The sequence below is a fragment of the Microcebus murinus genome, chromosome 10 (genome assembly GCF_040939455.1).
Source record: "Microcebus murinus isolate Inina chromosome 10, M.murinus_Inina_mat1.0, whole genome shotgun sequence".
In the NCBI taxonomy this organism is placed as follows: Eukaryota; Metazoa; Chordata; class Mammalia; order Primates; family Cheirogaleidae; genus Microcebus; species Microcebus murinus.
Window position 1 is genome coordinate 11,311,799 of NC_134113.1, and position 19,633 is coordinate 11,331,431.

The 19,633-nt window shown below is 50.9% G+C and overlaps 1 protein-coding gene across 1 annotated transcript in view; it reads left to right on the top strand.

Moving 5' to 3' along the window:
- Window positions 1-4,112: 4,112 nt before the first annotated feature.
- CACNG2 (calcium voltage-gated channel auxiliary subunit gamma 2) overlaps window positions 4,113-19,633 on the top strand; it is a 118,718-nt gene continuing 103,197 nt past the window's right edge. Inside the window, exon 1 of the mRNA XM_012787109.3 lies at window positions 4,113-5,451. Coding sequence (XP_012642563.1) covers window positions 5,241-5,451 — 211 coding nt within the window. The 5' untranslated portion in view covers window positions 4,113-5,240. The remainder of the gene's footprint in view (window positions 5,452-19,633) is intronic.

Here is a 19,633-nt window from a genome sequence, read left to right on the forward strand (position 1 = left end):
TCCCTGCCCCCCCCACACACACACTCCCACCTGTTCCCCGCTCACGGTGCCTGTCTCGCTAATGTGCACCAATAATCACCAATTCTTTCCCAAGCGCCCCAGATCACCTCCACTTTCCCCCAGCCCCACTGCCACTGTGCTGGCCCAGGCCACCACCATTTCTTGCCTGGAGCCAGGTGACAGCCGTCTCACTGTCTCGCTGCCTCTAGATCCGGATCTCACGTTCCACACCCCACCAGCCTCCTCCAGGTGATTTCGTATGCACCAACCTCCTCTCCGTGGTCTCCAGGCACTTAGCCTAAAACATTTCCCATCATCGTCTTAGGCTCAGCCATGCTTAGTATTTTTTCCCTAAAACTAACCAATCATCTTTTCTCACACTTCTGAACCTTTGCATAAGCTATTCTGCCAGGCTGAGATGTTCTTCCTCTTCTTAGCACACCTCCCACCCACCTACCCAACCCCATCTTGGCCTAGGTACCTTTTCTTCTCCCTACCCCTCAGTTTAAATGGCATGTGCTCAGGGCGGATGCCCCTCAGCCCCCACGCTGGGTTTGGTCTCCCTGCCCCATGGCCCCACAGCATCCCTCGCCTCATTCTCCTCACCTCGGTGTGGCTGTTCCTTAGCTGTCTGCTCTCCTGCTCGCCTGCAGGTCCCTGGAGGCAGGGGCCATGTCTGTCCCCAGGAATTAGCATGGTACTTGACACATAGTAGGTGCTCAATTCTTTGCACGAATAAATAACTGAATAAACGTTGGACTTGTAGCTAGCAGAACTTGAAGCAGTGCAAAGTGTTCACATCTCTGCTGTTCCATTTACTTGCTATATGACCTTGGGGCTTGATACGACCTCTCTGAGCCTCTGTTTACTCACTTATAGGAAAAGTTATTAATATGCATTTTCGGGATTGTTGGAGAGTTAAGTGTGAGAATCTGTGTGAAAATGCCTGACACCTAGAAGTTGCTCCATAAATTTTTACCAGATCTGCAGATGAAGCACATAGCCTTGGTGTACTACCTTTATTCAGAAAGTTCCTACCTTGGGTCAAGACACAGATGGTTAAGACATAGGCTCTCGAGCCAGGTTGCTGGATTAGAGTCCTAGCTCTGCCACTCACTATCAGGACAACCTTATGCCATACACTTAAACCATTATGTGACTCAGTTTCCTTATCTGTAAAATGGAAATGATGGTGCCATCTCCTTCAAAGGATCACTGTGGGATTCAGCTTAGGTCTGTGCGTGGCATGCAGCAAATGTCCAGGAAACATCAGCTATTGTCATTGCTATTATCACAACACTGACAACCACCCATAAGGCTCATACCCATGGTCCTCCTTGACAGATGAAGAGACAAATTCCCAGAGAGGTTAAATGAGTGTCCAAGGTCAAACAACAAGGAAATGGCAACCTTGTGCTTCAAGGCCAGGTCTGCGGCACCCAAATCCCATATTATTTCCACTACATCAAAGAAGCAGCTCAAAATAGGCCTGTGGCATTTCAGCTAATTTCCTCTAAGCCCTTCCCAAGTAACCAACCACAGGCATACAAAGCTGCTTCGCTAAGAGCATCTGTTTAGCAGCTACTTAGTATGAGCGCCCGGTGGGTCCCGACCAGCGAATGGGGCTTGCACCAAGCCAGCTCTTCCCAGGCAGCCTTGCCTGGTCTGCAGGAGGGACCTAAGGAATAGAGCTAGGTTGGGAAGAGGGAGGAGAGTGGTACTGAGTCACATAGAAGAAGCAGCTGGAGACCACTCTGGATAAACAAGGGGGGAGGACAAATCAGAGGAAACTGACGCTTATTGAGCGCCTACTGTGTACTAGGCACTTCACCCATCTTACATGATTTAATCCTCACTGTAATCACTCAGACATTGTTTATCAAGCGTCTATTATGTATCAGGCCCTGAACTAGGTCCCAGAGATATAAGAGTGAACAAGCCATGGCTGTGACCTCAAAGGGCTTGCTAGTCAGTGAGGGAAGCCACACATGCACAGTAAAGTGCTATAAATGCAATGACAGAGTTCTGAACAGGGGTGGTCAGTCAAAAGCAGGGAGTAAATGGGAAGAGCTTTGGAAAGGGACAGGCAGGTCCCCAGGTGTCCATTGTACACAGGGTGAAACTGAGGTTCTAGGAAGCCAAGCTGTTTGGAGCCAGGCAGTTCCCAAGCAGCAGAGTCAAGCTGTGCCCCAGGCCCGCTCCGTCTCCAGAAGTCTCTGCGCGCTCCGGGCTGGCAGCCTAGAAGCTGTTACTTTCCTCCCCCACCCCCTTTCCTTTTCTCAATGATCATCTGGCCAGAAGATTAATCAAATGCTGCTAAAGCTGCAGCCGCTGCTGGTGGCTGAGACGTTAGCAGGTCCTATGGACACACAGGCGCTTCTGAGCCTCTGTGAGTGGTTTTCTTTGAGTAAAATGTTCAGGGCTTGGTCTGAAAGGGGGAGGGGGATGAGAAGAAGGGCTCTATCTACAGTCTAAAGGGACTTCTTGGACAGGTCAAAGGCAACCAAGGTGACAGGCGTAAGTGAGGGCAAGCCCCTCAGGCTCATGTGACTACACCCCAGCTTCTCTCCACTCCCCCCAAAAGGCCCAGCCTGTCTAAGAGGCCTTGGTGCCTGCCCCTCACTTTTTCCTCAAGGGTGGAAGCCAGTAAAATCACCCACCAGGGCCACTGGCTGAACGTGCAAGGTCCCCTGCTGAGTGAGATCAGCAGATCAGCCCTCCCTACCCCCATTCCCACCCCCATCCTCACAGGACAAGAAACCAAAGTGGAGAAATCCTCAGCTTGCAAACATATAGCTCTTGCTGTAGTACATTAACAGACGTTGCGGGAATCTTGGTTCTATTCTCCAGACGCCAGGCCCCTCTCCCAGATAGGAGAAGCCAGCAGTTGGCCCTGGTAGGACTCCGGCCCGTCTGAGAAGGGAAAACAGAGTGGGACAAGGGAAGTTCAGTGCAGGGTGGGAAAACAGGTAGTTTTCCTACGCCAAAAACAATGCACTGGCCGTACCTGCAGACGAACTCTGACCTGAGGGAAGGGAGTTAGGCAATGGGCGAACACCAAACAAAGACTGTTTTTAATCCAGTAGTCTCTTACGTACTCTTTGATAACCACCAGATCACTGAGAAATTGTCAAGCAAATGATCTTAAGATAAAGAGTGAAGGGAGAGAGAGGAAAGTATGGAATAATTGAGTTACGAGACTGAAGCATCTCTAATCCCTCCAATTGAGCTATCAGACTCACCGCCCTCTTCAGGCTTCCCCCCTCCCCCCAAAACCCCAAAAAGATCAAAAACATGCACCCATGTCATGCCTCATGTGCTCCCACTCCCTCAACTAGAAAACCGATCAGAGAAAAAATGTGATCAGTAGCAGCAGGGACTGATGTGCTGCTGGCTCCCCAGAGGCCAGGTTACGGAAAAGTTGCACACACAGAAACAAGGGGCGACACTGTAATTAACCCACGGCAACGGCTCTGCTGAGGAACAGGGGGTGGTGATGCATTTTGGTGTTCATAGCTGGGAGATTTTTTTTTTTTATCTCTTCCAAACCAGTTACGAATGACATAGGAAACTTAGAAGGATTCACATTTCACCCACATCCCCTGAAAACATGTTCACCCTTGAGATGAAAATCATTGCCCGAGCCCCGGCTACCCATCACCCTTTTGCACCCTTTTTCATGAATAATCTTTCCAAAATGTCTGCTTGTAGAAGCAAGGTTGCAATTTCACGGAAAACTACAGAGAGACACAGACAGTGCAACGCGCACCCCTTGGTAGCCAGAGAGAGACAAAGAGACCAGAGAGGAACAACCCAAAGGAGATGTAGCTCACGAGCCAGTAAAACAAAACCAATCCCCCGAAAAGCAAAGTGACACGATTATCCAAAAAACAGACAGAGACGGTGTTTGTAGTTACCCATCCAGGCTATACTTTCACTGCTTCCAGGCAGAGAAACGGCTGGTTGAAGTTTTGTGCCGTCTGATTGTGATGGGAGGGTTGCATTTGAGGCTCTGGGCACGTAGAGATGGAATGAGAAGGAGGCTGAGCTGGAAGAAACACCAGGGGGGGAGGGCAGGGGAGCGTGGGGGGAGAGGGAGAGGGAGAGAGCTGTCTCTAGCTACGCCTTCCTCTGAGCTCCGGGAGCCCGGGCGAGCGCTCATTTTAGGATCTGGGCGAGGGGTGAGAAGCGGGCAGGCAGCCCCCGCCCTGGCCGGCCTCGCTGCCCCGGGGAGCGGGCGGACGGTGGCCCGCGCCCCCCTCCTGGCGGGCGGCCGGCCGAGCGCGGCGCGGGCGGCGCGGGGAGCTGTCCAGTTCAGCACCAGCGGTAATGCAGTAGGTGGGAGCGCGGGCCGCCGGCGCGCGTGGGGGGGCAGGCGGGCGGCCCATCCTGCAGCAAGACGCCGGCTGCCTTGTTTCCAGGAGCTTTGCAGATAGGGGGAGGGAAACCCGCCTCGAGTCTCCGGGAGAAACCCCCTCCCTCCCCCACTTCGCCAACACTACCCCCGCCACCAACAACAATAACCGCCGCCGCTGCTCGTCCTGCCGCCGCGCCGCGCCCGCCCTGCTGCCGCCGCCGCCGCCGCCGCCGGGGCAGGACCATGGGAGGCGAGACCCCCGCACCTGTGCAGCTGAGCTCCAGGGCTCGCAGAATACTGGGAAGTCTGGTCTGAAAAAGGAGGCGCCGAGACCCCCCAAGGAAGAGAACTGGCGGAGCAAAGGATTTTCATGGCGCAGGCCGCAGAGCCGGGAACGAAGACCGGAGGTTGCATCTCGGCTCTTGCAGTCTCTAACTGTCTAGGTCCCGACCATGAGAGATGGTGTTGAGAATTCGGCCGTTCCCTGGTTCACTGTGGAAGCCATCTCCAAATTAGCTATCACATATGGAAACTGGAGACCAGAATTTTAGAAAAAGAGATTAAGGCATCTCACTTGGGGGGGTGGGGGGTGTCTTTTTATTTTTTTTTTCCTTTTTTTAAAAAAAAATCACTGCAACTGGAACAGTTTGTGATCTCAAAAGGCAAGCCTCTCTTCCCGTGTGATCTTTATAATTTACACTCTTTTCCGTGAGCTTTCTTATCTCCCTTTTTTTTATAACTCCATATTCTCTATTCACACATATATCCATTATATTAGTAGTGGAATTATTTTTATTTTTATTTTTTTGCTTTAGTACTCGCACCCTCACACACACTCTCCCGAGAACCAGAAGTCGGTTGGGTGTTTATATAATGAAGAATTATGGGGCTGTTTGATCGAGGTGTTCAAATGCTTTTAACCACCGTTGGTGCTTTCGCTGCCTTCAGCCTGATGACCATAGCTGTGGGAACCGACTATTGGCTCTACTCCAGAGGGGTTTGCAAGACCAAAAGTGTCAGTGAGAATGAAACCAGCAAAAAGAACGAGGAAGTTATGACCCATTCTGGATTATGGAGAACCTGCTGCCTAGAAGGTATTTGATTTTCCACCTCCTCCCCACTCTCCACCCCACCCCTCCCCTCCCCACTCCCCCCTCTCCACCCTCCTCCAAATAAGTCCCCTTCACATTCCACCATTTTCTTACTTCACTTCTTCCACCACAGATCAAGGTTGGTTGGGTTAGTTTCAGAGGAAAGAAAATCAATAAGCAAAACCCATACTCCACTCTCTCGCCTCCTCCACCCCCCTTCCCCCAAACCTCTTCATTGGAATAATCTATGACATGGTGAAAACAACAAGAGGTTGTCTTTAAAAGTCAAAGGTGCTCTCTGCCTGCTTTGGAACCATTAGGATTTGCCGTTGGATTTCGCGTTGCTGTCAGTGAGAAGGGAAAGTAATTGTTTCTCTAATGCTGCCCCTCTTTTGGCAATGAAGAATTCAAAAATGTTCTTCATTTTTCCCTCCTCTTCCTCTTACTCCCCAAAAGTCCCAGACGCATCATCATCTGCAAATCTCCTTTTTTTAAAAAAAGAAAAACAATCTGTTTTTTCGAAGAATCCTTATTTGGTAAATCCTAATTATTCCAGGATCTCAGGCTGAGTTCAAGAGCATTTCGTAATGTCTGTGAGCCACACGTATCATTCAAGGCGGCTGGCTACGTGTGTGTATGTGTGTGTTTTAACGTTTTCAAAGTCTAAAAATACATATGTCTCTCACAGGAAACAAGCCCAAGTTCTAATACACAGCAATCCACTTGCAGGTTAGGCTGAGAACCGACTCGCTTCCACACAGAGTGGCATGTCTGTTAGCCAGAGCGAGTGGAGTCAGCACTGCAGCCGGTTTGGGGATGAGACATTGTGCAGGCAGGCAGGGAGGGAGGGGGCGAGGGCACCGCCAGGTTGAGGGGGAAACTGGGGAGGCAGTGGGGCGGGGGTGTCAGCTGTTCGCCTTGATCTTGCAGGGTCGTTGAGGCGTGTGTGCCTGCGCTGTGGGAAAGGGCCCCACGGTGTAAAAGCTGTGAGATCAGGGGACGGATGAAGGCATGTGCTTTGGGGACACGTTAATAAGCACAGAAAAACAACTCCTGCAGGTCATACAGCCTGCATTTAGCAACAGACTTTAATGCGAGAGACTGTATTTGAATGGCTACACATGTCTGTGTGTGCAAGCGATGGCCACCCATAGAAGGACATGCACAGAGTGATACATACGTTTCCATGTGGAAAGAAAGGCTTATGTGCTTTGCTTGTGCGATGAACCAACACCGGAGGCCGTTTGAGGCAGCGTCGGGAAGCAGGGACTGCAGGATTGTTTGTGAAGCTCAACATGGGATGGTGATGCAGGGAGTTGAGACCAGGAGATGGGGGTGAAGAGAGGGAAACGGATGGGTGAGGGAGAAACTGACGTGGCCCCGGGGGTCTAACCCAAACTGAGCAAAAGCCGCTCTTTGGGAAACGGTTACGTCTGGGAAAGCACAGATTCCATGCCCCCCTCCAAACATTCTTGGTGCAAACGGTTGAGTGATGGCTGAACATGTTTTGAATAGCTAAGTGACTTCATTGAGCGATGGTCTGTTTGACGCATACTGCATTTGGTGCCCTTTCTCAATCCAAACCGCTGCCTTTAACATATTCTGCAGAGGAGCTCTATGCTGAATACTATATGCTCTTCCCCAGCCAGGGAATCAATATCAGGAAATTAATAGGGACTGTTTTAAACACACATACACACCCCTCCTGAAAAAATGAAAAGCCTTTCATACAGCTAGTCATTAACAGTGGAAAGACTTCCATTTAATTAAACATTTATGACAGACTTCTATTCCAAAAGAGAAGAAAAGCAAAGTGAATGAGGACTGCTTTAGCGAAATGATCATAGAGACAGTTTGCCTTCCTCAGATTTTAGTTAGATGGATGGAGGGAGATATGTAGCCAGGAGACTAGATGAAAGGCAGCACATTATTTTAGGGTAAATACACCCGGCAATCAGTAGGTTGGTATAAATATACTTTTTTTTAAATCAGGGTTTTATTTCCACATTCTTAATACTGTGATCTTTTAAACATATAATTCCCAGAAGGTAAGAAGACCGGGGGTAGCTTTGGATCACTTGTGCATTAAAAGGCTTAAGTATTTTCATTAAAATTCCATCTGTTTGATGCCCACATCCCCAAATGTGCTGCCCACCCTTTAACTTTCTCTCCAAACCGCCTGCCCTCCCTCTTCCTGAATCATCTGTGAAGGGTTAGAATTGCAACACTTCCCAAGGATTGCGTGCTGGGTTTAGGAGCTGCCTCGGTGGTCCAGCCCCAGGCACTTGCCTCCAGGCAGCAAGGGGAGGGCTGAGCCAGGCTCCATTAGGGGCTGATATTCCCTTTCCACTTGTAGCCATGGCCCAGGCAGGAAGGGCTGGTGCTCAGGGCCGCATTTCGACCTGGCCTTTCATTCCCAAAGCCTCTGTCAATACAGGGCGTTGCAGGCCTGGGGCCGCCTTGGGAAGTTCAGCTTCAGCCACTTAGGAAGTGGTTTGGAGATTTCAAGCTGCTTGTTTTCAAAGACTATACTGATTTCTAAGGGTTGTGAAAGGTTTAATTAAATGGGTGTGTGTGTGTGTTTCACTTATTTCTGAAAGTTGGCTTAGACAGTTCTTGGGGGGTGTTGATGTGCTGGCTTTTATGAGCGTTCAGAATAGGGTCAGCCTTTATGGAGATCAAGTTGTCAGGGCTTTGGCTTCCCCCAACCTGTGTTTTTTGTGAGAAACTGGACTTTCAAAAAAGCTCTCCCTCATCACCACTTAGTTTGTGTTTTCTGCCCATATCCACGAAGTTGTGAACAGATTTCAAATCTCTCTAAGATGCTGCTAATGACTCCAGATGAAAAACAGTCCTGTCTTCCTCTGATCTCTTGCTCTCTGGTTTTCGTCAGGCTTTTTGTCTCCTGAGATGATTCTTTTCATTACCCTCTTGATGAAAATAAGAATCAAAAAAAAAAAAATTGTCCTTGCCTCTCTTGCTGCTTTTGAAATTAACTAGTGTGCTGAAGAATGAGAAGAGACATGACCACCTGTTAGGGACAGACACAGCGGGAGGGGGAGAGGGATCAAGAAGAAACTACCGCCCTTGTTTTTTCCCTCTGCAGAGTAAATGCCTGAAAACTGTGTGTGTGAACTTGAAACCCTAGCAGGCCGGTGTCCTTAGTGGGATCTGAGGAGCAGGGGCTGGTCTTGGGGGACAGTATGCACGTGGATACAGGCAGGTAGAGAATGATAAAAGTTCTTGAACGTCTCGGGAACGTTGCATCAAGGTCTCTGAATGGAGAGATGCATTGGCGCTTTCAGGGAAGAGTTCAATAAATCTCCAACACCTTGTTCCAAGCGAGGTGTCTCTGGGCTCAGTGGCTCGCTGCTCATGATATTAACCTCTGTTGTCACCTAAAGGAAACATTGTCTCCAGGGACAGCAAGAAATTCATTCTCCATGTTTATTCTCTCCTGCTTCTTCCTCCCCTCTGTCCCGGCTCCCCCAAAGGATTTCCAGCCCTGCAGAGGAGGAGCCAGCAGCTGGTACAGTGTGGTCGGTGGCTGAAACAAACCCGCCACGCTCCGTCTTTCTCTGCCTCTCTCGCCCCTGTTGCCTTACTGGGAGGCAGAGCAGAATTCTCTCTCTCTCTCTGATCAGGCTCACATTCCCTTTGCTGAATGTTTGAGCTCCTCTTCCATCAGTGGCTTCTCCGGCCGTCCCCTCCCCAGGCTGCTGGCCCTGCCAGCCAGTCTACATCTTCGAGCAAGAAGTGTCTCAGTGGTCCCACATTGTCTTTCCCAAGTTCATAACTGCATAGCCCTGGCTCGCCGGCGAGGTGGTGGTGGAGTGCTCCATGCTTGGTTCAGCCGCGGCTCTCTTGTTCTGCAAAAGGAAACGATACATCTTTTATTTTAGGAAAACAACAGCCTTTCAGTCACTCTTGCCTTTCAGGGTGGATAGGCTGAGTATGGAAGGTACTAATGGACTGCTCCGTAATTCCCAAGATAATTTGACTTTCTTTGGGCACTTTGCACATAGTAGGTGCATAAGAAATATTCACCAGAGGATTGATGCAGAAAGTCTTAAAATTGCTGAAATGAGTGCAAACATCGTAAGGACATGTGACAATCAAGTAATCAAGTGAGAGAGGAAGAAAGGGGGAGAGAGACAGAGAGAGAGAGAGATAAGAGGGAGGGAGGGAGAGAAAAGGGGTGAGGAAGTCAAAATGACTTGTTTGTTCTTCCTGGAACTTGTTTTTTAAAAGAATAATAATGAGTCATGGGTCCATTATTATAAAGTAAGTGAATTCAAAAGAAGTCAGTCATTGGGGTTGCACAGCTCCTAATTGGCTAGAGTGAAGGCAAATTATTCAAAGAAAGGTAAAGAAAAGTGATTGGTACACACAGCCTCTATAGGGAAGGAAAAAACAACCAATTGATTTTCTTCCCTTTTCTTTTAAAGTATACCAAAGTTCAGTTTGATCTATTTTTTTCCTCTCTTTTCCCCCCATTTACTTTTTATGTGTGTATATTCATGGGGTGTAGGTGCAGTTTTGCTACGTTGCTATCCTGCACTCTGGTGGAGTCAGGGCCTAACTGCTGGTGAAGTGCAGGCGCCACTGAAGCAACACACCCTGTCCCACCAAGCAACCTCCCGGCATCTACCCCTCCCAGGTCCATCTTGCTATTCACCAGCATAGACACCTCTGAGCAGAGAGCTCGCATCAGAATGGACCACCCCTGTTTACTTGCCCCAGAACCTTCTACTCTTTGGCAAACCTCCCGTCCAATTCACAGGACCCTGAAAGCTTGCCCCAAGGCCTGGGTTCTCATCAGCAGTCTCCGCAGAGCCGGCCCAGCGTCTCCAGCCAGTCCCAATTGTTAGCCAAACCTGGCTCCTCCACCCGCGAGTCCCAGCTCTTCCCACTGCTCTCCCTGCCCTGGCTTCCCCAGTTCCGGTGAGCAGAACGAGGCTCACAGGAGCGAGACGACACACCAAGGTCATGTGGGCAGAAAGTGGCAGAGCCAGAACTTGAATCCAGGCCTCTTATGCTCATCGAGCTACATTTTCCCCCTGCCACGTGCACCCTGAAGGCCTCCCGAGAGCTCCGTGCAGTGGACCCGAGCTGCTGCGGCCTTCTTTCCCACTCACTGCGTGCACCGGATTCTATTCTGTCTCTGTCCCACTAAGTCCCCCATGGAGCACCCAGGAAGCCTGCATTCCGAGCCACCTGACTCCCCCAACATACTACCGCCTCCTAGCTGCTGTCTGGAGCTGTCCTGCACCTTTCGAAGTGGCGATGACTTTTCCCTGACCCCCTCACTCCTGGGAGCTGAGTGGCTAAGGCCGAGGAAGTGTGACATTCAATTTCTCACCCCGAACTTCAGGCCAAACTCACCACGCATCTCTTTATTTTTGTCCTTTCATCTTGGAAGTGTCCTCGATGTAAATGGCCCATTGCTTTACGATTTCAAGCATTTTCAGAAAATAGCAAATGGACATCGCCTGTAACTTGTTAAGTTTTCAGATGTAGCTTTGTGGTGTCATCGAAAGAATTTTGCAGCCACCCAGACTCAGTTCGCTTCCTGCACCGCAGCCTTGTGTGTTATTTGGGGCAAGTTATTTAACCTCTCCAAGCCTCTTTCCTGTAAAAAAGGAAATATAATATCCACCTCAAAGGTGGTTGGTGGTTTAGGGATTAAATAAATGAACGTCTGTCACCTGCTTTTCCCTGACCACCTCATTTGAAATTGCAACCAACATCCTCCACCCTACATCCCTGATAGACTCCCTTAGTCATTTTTTGTTTTGGAGGGGGGTGTTTTTGGAGACAGAGTCTCATTCTGTTGCCCGGGCTAGAGTGCCCTGGCATCAGCCTAGCTCACAGCAACCTCAAACTCCTGGGCTCAAGCAATCCTCCTGCCTCAGCCTCCCGAGTAGCTGGGACTACTACAGGCATGTGCCACCATGCCCGGCCAATTTTCTCTATATATATCTTTAGTTGTCCGGCTAATTTCTTTCTATTTTTTAGTAGAGATGGGGTCTCGCTCTCACTCAGGCTGGTCTAGAACTCCTGACCTGGAGCAATCCTCCTGAGTCAGCCTCTCAGAGTGCTAGGATTACAGGTGTGAGCCACCATGCCCAGCACCCTTAGTGGTTTTATTTATTTTTGTGTTTGTGGAGTGCCTACCCCTTCCAGCACACTGCACTGCTTGCTCACTATGTTCCTTGTCTGTCTGCCACTAGACTACCAGCCCTACGAGGGCAGGGATTTTAGTCTGTTCTGCTCCCTTCTGTACCCACAGCAAACATGACAGTGCCAGATGTCACCCTGCCCTTGTTGATGAACACATGACCACTGCCTGCCACATGGGGGGCGTTCAGCAATGGTGGTCTCTTCATATCACCAAAGGATTATTCTTTACACACAGTGAGTAGCGGGGGCCAAAGCATCATTTTTTATGACATTCTAAAGAAATAACTAATGAACTCAACACAGAGGAGAGACCAAGAGAAAAGAGGGAGGGAGGGCAGGAGGGAGGGAGAGATGGGAGGAAAGAGAGAAAGGAGAGAGTTTCCACACACGAGGGACAATAGTAAAGAAGAGAATGGGAAGTCGTGCTTTGAGAGAAAGTAAATGCCTGAGAAGGAAGCTCTGGTGGTGCAAGGCCCCCAAATAGATTCTGGCCACACCTTCCTCCCTCCACGCCATCCAAAGTGCCCGTCACACAGATCCGACCACAGAGAGCTTCCCGTGGGTGTTTGCTTTCAGGTCCAGGGAGGAAAAGATACACCTCCAGACTGATAATGCAAGAGATTTTTTAATTTATCAAAACTCAATGGCTCCTTTTAGCCTCAAATATAAGTATTTTGACCAAAAACTCATATTCAAATGAAATATGAATTTCAAGTTTTCGGGTTAGTTTACAGCCACAGATCAGCCAATTCCTTCGCTCATTTATTTTCTTGGTTAAGCCTTCATGAGCCCCTACGAGGTGCAAAACGCTAGGGCAGGCCTTGGGGACATAATGGGAAGCAGCATCTTTCAGAGTCACTGCCCTCAGGGTGCTGAGAGCCTCGCAGAAGAGGCAGACCCGAATTCAAAAATTCACACATACATTACATATATTATATATAAATTACAACTCTGATAAGTGCTATCCAGGGAGATGCATGAGACTGTGAGCTTATAATACTGGGATTGTATCTAAACCAGGGAAGGCTTCCCTGAGGAGGTGAGATGGGAATGGGGCTCTGAAGGATGAATAGGAGTTAACTAGGTGAAGAGGGGAAGAAAGAACATTCCCGTGGGTCAAAGGGCAGCAAGTGCAGAGATGAAGGAGAATAAAAGTGAGATAAGTACTGGGTGAAAGCCAGGATGGCTAGAAAACCGAGAGGGAGGGGGTGTGTATCGGGAGAGGTGACGCTGGACGGTGTAGGAGGGGGAAACGGAGTGGTCAGGACCCCAAGGGCCTTGGTAGTCTTGTTCAAGAGTTTTGCTTTTGGGGTCTTCTGTCTTCTATCGTATATGCTGTGTGACCTAGGGCCAGTCAATTCCGTCTCTGTGCCTCACTGTCACCATCTGCTGACCGGAGATGATAATGCCTGTCCCTAAGGCTGTTGTGAGGCTTAGAGCAGCCCCTTCCCTTCGCATCTTTGCCATGCTCCTGCCGCTTGCACCCCGACCTGGGTGTGGGGGTCTCTTAGGCCTCACAATGTCCCCTGACAGTGCAGAGAAGGGAGGAAACAGATTCAGCCAAATTCAAATCCACTAAGTTCGAAAAATACTGGTGGAGGTGTTGGCAGTGGGGGCCCCCCTGAGTGATACGTAGGCATGGTGAACGAGCCCCCAGGCCTGCCCCCGAGCCCCTCTGGGCATCTGAGCATGGGATCCTAAGGAACAGGCATCTCCCAAAACAGCTTCATTTCATGCTAGACCTTTGAGACAGCCCCTGGCATCGCCTCTCCTTATCACCCTCCCACAAATTCGGAGAGATTCCTGGCATCTTTTACAATCAGTTAGGATCATCGAGGATTTGAGCTGGAATTTGAATGAGGCTCAGTTATAACCACTAGACTTTTTATAAAATAGGAAGGAGAGTAGAGAGATGTTAACCGTGCTCCCCAATGCCCAGCACGCATGTCACCTGCCCTGGGGCTGTTGGGGAGCCACTACGGCCTGGCCAGCACCCTGGTCCTTTCTTCTGGGCGCATAAAAGTCTTTCTCCTCCCAGTTCCATCTCCTCTCGGTTCTAAGACCCCACCAATTGAAAAATGAACTAGCTACCGAAAAATTACCTTCAGGGGAGGGGGAGACAAATTTGATGTTCCACATTAATTATAAAATGCACTCTAATTTCAGAAACCTTGAAACTTAAAATACGTGTCTTAGAATCAAAAGAAGAGGGTGCGCTATCTTGCTGGCAGGGAGAAATGCAGGCAGGGTGCTGAGAGAGCCGAAGGGATTTTTCCAGCTTGCAGCTCGTGCCTGTCCTGTGACTCAGGAATCAGCATAGAGCAGAGGAATGTGGTGCTACCAGCAACTTTCTTGATGAGGAAAAGGGTGATCGTTGCTCTTGGCTCAACAACTATTCCCTGAGCACCTGCCAGGGATGTTCGAGAGACTCTAGGGTGGAGTCCAGAGGCTCCATCTCCACCCTGGAGGAGCTCAGTCTGGTAGAGAAGACACACCAGTGAACAGATGATGATGACGGCACAGCATGAAACACAAGTGCAAAGGATCCTGGGAGCGCGGAGCCAGGGGAGGACGGGATGCCAGGGGAGCCTACGTTCTGAAGGACGCCAAGGACGAGCGAGCGAGCGAGCTAAGGGAGGGAAGAGCACTTCAGCAGGAGGAATGGCATGTGCAGAAACACAGATGCCCACGGAGTACCCATGGTCCCGTGTGGCTGCAAGGTGGAAGGCAGGAAAGGATGAGGCCGGGACAGAGTAGACACGTGATCCCCACGGGACAGAAGTGGCTCACGGAGCAGTGCGTGTTTCAGCATGATAAAAAGGGGGGTGGGCGGGCAAAAGCCAGGGAGGGTCCCACCCTCCAGATCACCGGCCGCTGAGGGTCTAATGGACGGATGGGACGGGGGGGATGGTGACAGTCCCCGAGCAGTGGGAGGCACAGTGCGGAGGCCGTTGCAGTAACCGGTGACTGGCGCTAAGTTGGTCGTGGCACATGGGGAGTGAGGGGGAAGGGGGATCGTGAGGGGTGTACAGCAGCAGCACATCCAGAACCTTCTCGCCTCACTTCCGGGTGTGACGAGCACTGCTGAGCACACACTGCGTCCCGGCCCGCGTCACAAACGGCGATTACAGCGGGTGTCTGGTCCAAGGTCGCTTCTCAAGCAGTCTTCCTGGCCACCCTGTCTAACGGGGTACCCAGTCGCGTTACTCTCTTTTACTGCCTTCTTTAACTTTTTATTTTTTTAGCATTTGCGTGTTTCTGACCTGGGCCCCCCTATCAGACCGTGAGCTCCGTGAGGGCGGCAGGGGCCGTGTCTGCCTGTGCAGCGCCGTCGTCCCCAGCCTCGTCCCCTGAGGGTCTCAGGAGCTGCCTGTGGAGCGAATGAGCAGAGACGGGGCCGGCCTCAAGGGGCTCCCCATGCGGGGAAGGAGACTGGCTTTTAAGCAAAAACTCCCGGCAGTCTTTTCTCCTAGACTTGGCTGGACCCCTATTCTCCAAGCCCTTGAGAACAGGCAGGTGTTTCCCTTGCGCCCTGCAGGCTCTCTGGGCCCTCCTGGGCCACCGCTTTGCCTTAAAGCTTCAGGAAGCTGGTAAGCCTCGGCCTGCTGGGCAGCTCGCCTTTCCTCCCCGTGGAAATCCTTGTGAGTTACCGCCCCGCCCAGAGGTACCGACTTGGCAGCCCTGGGTTTATGCCTGGGGGGGCCGCCGCCCTGTTTCCTTATTGACCGTCTTGTTCAGTCTTCCCTGAACTTCCTTGACCTTGGGTAGCCTTCCAGCTGCTCACAAGAATGCCAAGGATTAGGGACACGACCCCAGGTGTGTGGCTGCTGTAGCTCATTGCACGGAGAGCCCGCCCCTTGCTCTGCCATACCGTCCACTGTGCGACTTATACCCCCCAGTGGCAGCCTGTCCGAGCTGGCACTCGGCAAAACCCACTGGAGACAGCCGGGGCTGACCCCTGGATCCTCCCTCCCCCGCCTCGCTCTGCTCTCCTTGCACGCTGCGTGCAGGGTGGTCACCCCCTACTGTCACATTTCCCCCAACCTGGAGCTCAGTCTTTATCTCCCAGAAAGGACAAGTCTTATCCTTTATCCTTCCTGAATTTTCCCTGAAGTTGACAATTCTCCTCCCCAATTTTCCTCCAGCATATTTCTTGCAAAGAACAAAATAGCTGTTTGCAAAACAAGTATTCTGCCATCACAACACTAATAACGATAGTAATAATTATAATAGCTAGTCATTCACAGAGTGCTTGCTCTCTGCTAAGCACTGTTTTAGATGCTTTCCAGAGGTTTTCTCTTATTTAACTTTCACAATTCCGAAGATATGTGCCATGATACCCATTATCTCCATCTAAAGAGGCTCAGAGAAGTTAAGTAACTTGCACAAGGTTGCACAGAAAGTGGCAGAGCTGGGATTCCAACCCAGGTCTGTCCAACCCAAAAGCCTGTGTACAGCCTTCTATTATACTAATTGTATTGACAATTTTCCTTTGGCCTCCAAATCTATAAGTAAATATCTTTGAGAAGTTGCAGGCAATGCTGAGTGGAAGTTGCTGTGTGTGTACCCCCTTGCACAGTGAAGTCTTCGACATTTTGAAGCTTGAATTGGGATATGCTCCTTACCCGTAGCAGAGTGGGGGGAAGGTAGAGGGGCGGACAGAGTTTCTCGTTGCTTTGAAAACAGAAGCGTGCTCAAAGTGCAAGGACATCCCTCCCTTGCAGCGTGTGCAGATGGAGGAGGTGACTGCAGAGATTCCCTCTCCCCTGCCTGTGCCTGGACGGCCCTTTCCCAGCCCCTTCCTACTTTGTCTGCAGGACTTAGAGAGGTCGTCACTCCCCCGGTGTCTCCGCTGCCTCCCACCTTGCTCCCACCAGGGTTGGGGTCCCTCTCTCTTTCCCTCCACGGCAGCCGTGCACACCCCCGCCCCAGCACCTGCTGTCTGCCACGTGGCCTGTTTCCATTGCTGTCTCCACCTCTGGACCGTGAGTTCCGCCATCCGTTTCTTCAACGAGATTTACTAATCGCTGCCACGTGCCGGGTGCCATCCTAGACAGAGGTGTGAGAGAGCACAGGGTGTTTAGGGGACCGTGTGAGGTCAATGCCATTGCTGGAGGGCTGGGCGTGGGGGAGGGGAGGTACTAGTAACAAGGGATGAGACTGGACAGAGACCCCCCAGGGGGATGGTTAGACTGCAATTGATCAGTGTTTGTTGGATGCATGAAAGAAGGAATGAATACAGGATTTCGTGCAAAGCTTTGCTTCTGACATTGCAATGCACATTTAATCGCAGAGTTCTCCTGGCACTGTCATAATCAGAGTATGTATTTATTCCTGCCGGGCCTGAAGTTCATGTCAGCTCTGGCCCCCGCCAGCCTGGGTTCGAATCCCGGCCCTATCGCTTGCCAGCCATGTGAGCATGGATGCAGAATTTAACCTTTCTAAGTTCATTTCTCATGTGTAAAACGGGGGAAATAACTGTGTCTCCTCATGAGTTGGTTGTTAAATTTGGGGAAGAAGCTCCGCAGAAGGTGCTCACCCAGGTGCCAGCACATAGTAAGCACTTGGTGAATGCCAGGTGCTTGTTAGTCGTGTGTTTACTATTTATTGTACTAGCAGTTGCAAAGGGTGATCTGCAAGTGCTTGTGTTTGGCTCTTGAATATTCTACACATTGAGAACTTTCTTATAAAAATGCACATTTTTGGCTTCCCTTGGAAAAAAAAACAGAAGATTTTGGTAACCCTGGGTCCCATCCCTGCTTGGCAACCACCCGCAGGAGCTGGGCAGCAGATGTCTCTTCAGTGTGGCAGGTGCTCTGTACTTCCCCCAAGTCCCCACTGCTCCCGAGAGGCTTACGTGGCTCACGTGGCTGCTTCGCTCCTTTAGTGGCCTTTGCCCGGCCTCTGTAGGCATCTAAGTTTGCAAATCCTCCTCTAGGCCTATGGCAAATTACAGGCGGAGCCTTTGTCTTTTGACAGCTGGGAACATAACTAAAAAGACACCAGCGCAGACAGGGCAGAGCAGCTCACAGAAGCAGAGGGACGGAAGCCAGGCATCTGTAAATAAACACATAAATATCCCACATCCCTGAGCGGTGCTTGCTGATAAGATTCAGGTAGAAGGCTAGCCTCATCTACTCCCTTTTAAAGAGCATCCCTAGGGTGAGTTGTTGCTTTTAAAGAGAGAGACTCTCACCCATTTTAGGCCACCCTCCCAGCTTTCCTTTCAGAGGCTGACATTTTCCGACCTTGACCCCAGTTGGGGGAGCACACCCTGTTGTGCTGACCAGCCACGTGGCGTGCTGTATTCAATAACTAAATGCCAGGTGCCGGCCGCTGGCGGCGGGCTGCAGAGAGAGGGGAGCAGGCTCACCGCGGGCCCGGGGCGTCTGCGCTCCTCACTTTCATCTTGGAAGACTTCGTGGAGAAGAGGGACATTGTAGGATTTTTTCTGGGCAGGAAAGATTTCCCAGCAAATGCTCAGAAAGGATCTGAACTTAAAGATACGTAGTTTCATCTGCGAGAATGGTCAGATGTGATCCAATTCCATCACTTTGGAATGTTTAACAGAAGTCAGGCTCTGCACGAGTCCGCAGGCCACGGAAACTAGTCGGCGGCGGGGTGGGCAGGGTGGGGTGGGGGGCTCTGTCCTCCGTCTTTCTTGCCTAATTTATTTTCTTCGTTCTTTCGGATGCTCTCTGACTTTGTCTACAGTGCCTGTTATTTCTCTCCACCCAGAGCATAAGCACCAGGGTCCTTGGCCTGCTTTATTTACTGCCGCAGCCCCAGGGCTGAGATCGGCACCTGGCACACGGTAGGTGCTTGGTAAATGTGTGTTGGGTGCCACGAGGCGGCCCCTGCTCCGAAGGAGATCAAGTCCTAGACCAAGACACAGGCAGGTAGCAAGACCATTACCTGTGAGCTCAGGGCACTGATACAGGCACGTGCGAAGTCTAGAAAAGAGAGCAACTCTACGAGGAGGTCAGAAAGGGGACCTAAGGGCAGTGCCCTCTGCAGTGGGCTCTGCGGGGTGAACAGGAGTTTGCCCAGTAGAACAGAGGGGGTAAAGCCAAAAAGCACATGAAGGAAGTGAAATCACCCGAGGCCCAAAACGGCACGGTCAAGGAGAGAGCAGAGCACTTGGTCCAGAGCAGCCCCTGGCAAACTCCAACTTGTAGGCAAACCACCCGGAATCTTGTTGGAATGCGGGTGTGGTCCCGGGGTACAGGCGGGGGCTGAGGCTCCGCCTTTCTTGCTCCCAGGTGTGCAGACCACCCTCGGAGAAGCCGCACTTTGGAACATGGCCGTTCTGGTGGAAGTGGGTCTAAATCCCACCTCTGTTGCCAGCGGGCTGGGCCTGCTTCCCCCTCTCTACTGTGAGGGTAATGACCTTCCTCCCAGGCGCCCAACGACTTCAGAGTGCGTGAGTCTGGGACAGCCATTAGTTCAGTCCCAGCACTTCCTATAAGTCTGTTTCAGCCAATATTATAATTTATGGTTAAACAGGGTGACCAGGGCTATGAGAAGAAGGGCTGATTTTCCCTGAGAGCTAGGGTTTGAGCATCCTCTGTGTGCTGGGCCCTGTCCTAAGGACCTGATGCTTGTCACCTTCCACGGTGCTATAATGTGGGTGTTACGATTCTCATTTTACCCAGGAGGAAACAGAGGGAGTGTATTGTTTCCTACGGCTGCTGTGACAAATTGCCACAAATGTAGTGGCTTAAAACAGTACTCACCTATTATCTGACAGTTCTGTTCTGGAGGTCAGAAGTCTGGAATAGGTCTCTCTGGGCTAAGGTGTCAGCAGGGCTGGTTCCTTCTGGAGGCTCCTGGGAGAACCTGCTTGCCTGTCCTAGCTGATACAGGCTGCCACATTCCTTGGCCTGTGGTCACTCCCTTCATCTTCAAAGCCAGCAACGTTGGACAGAGTCCTTGTCAAGCTCTCCTGCCCCCTCCTCCACACCTGAGCACCTGTGATGACTTGGGCCCACCCACAGAATCC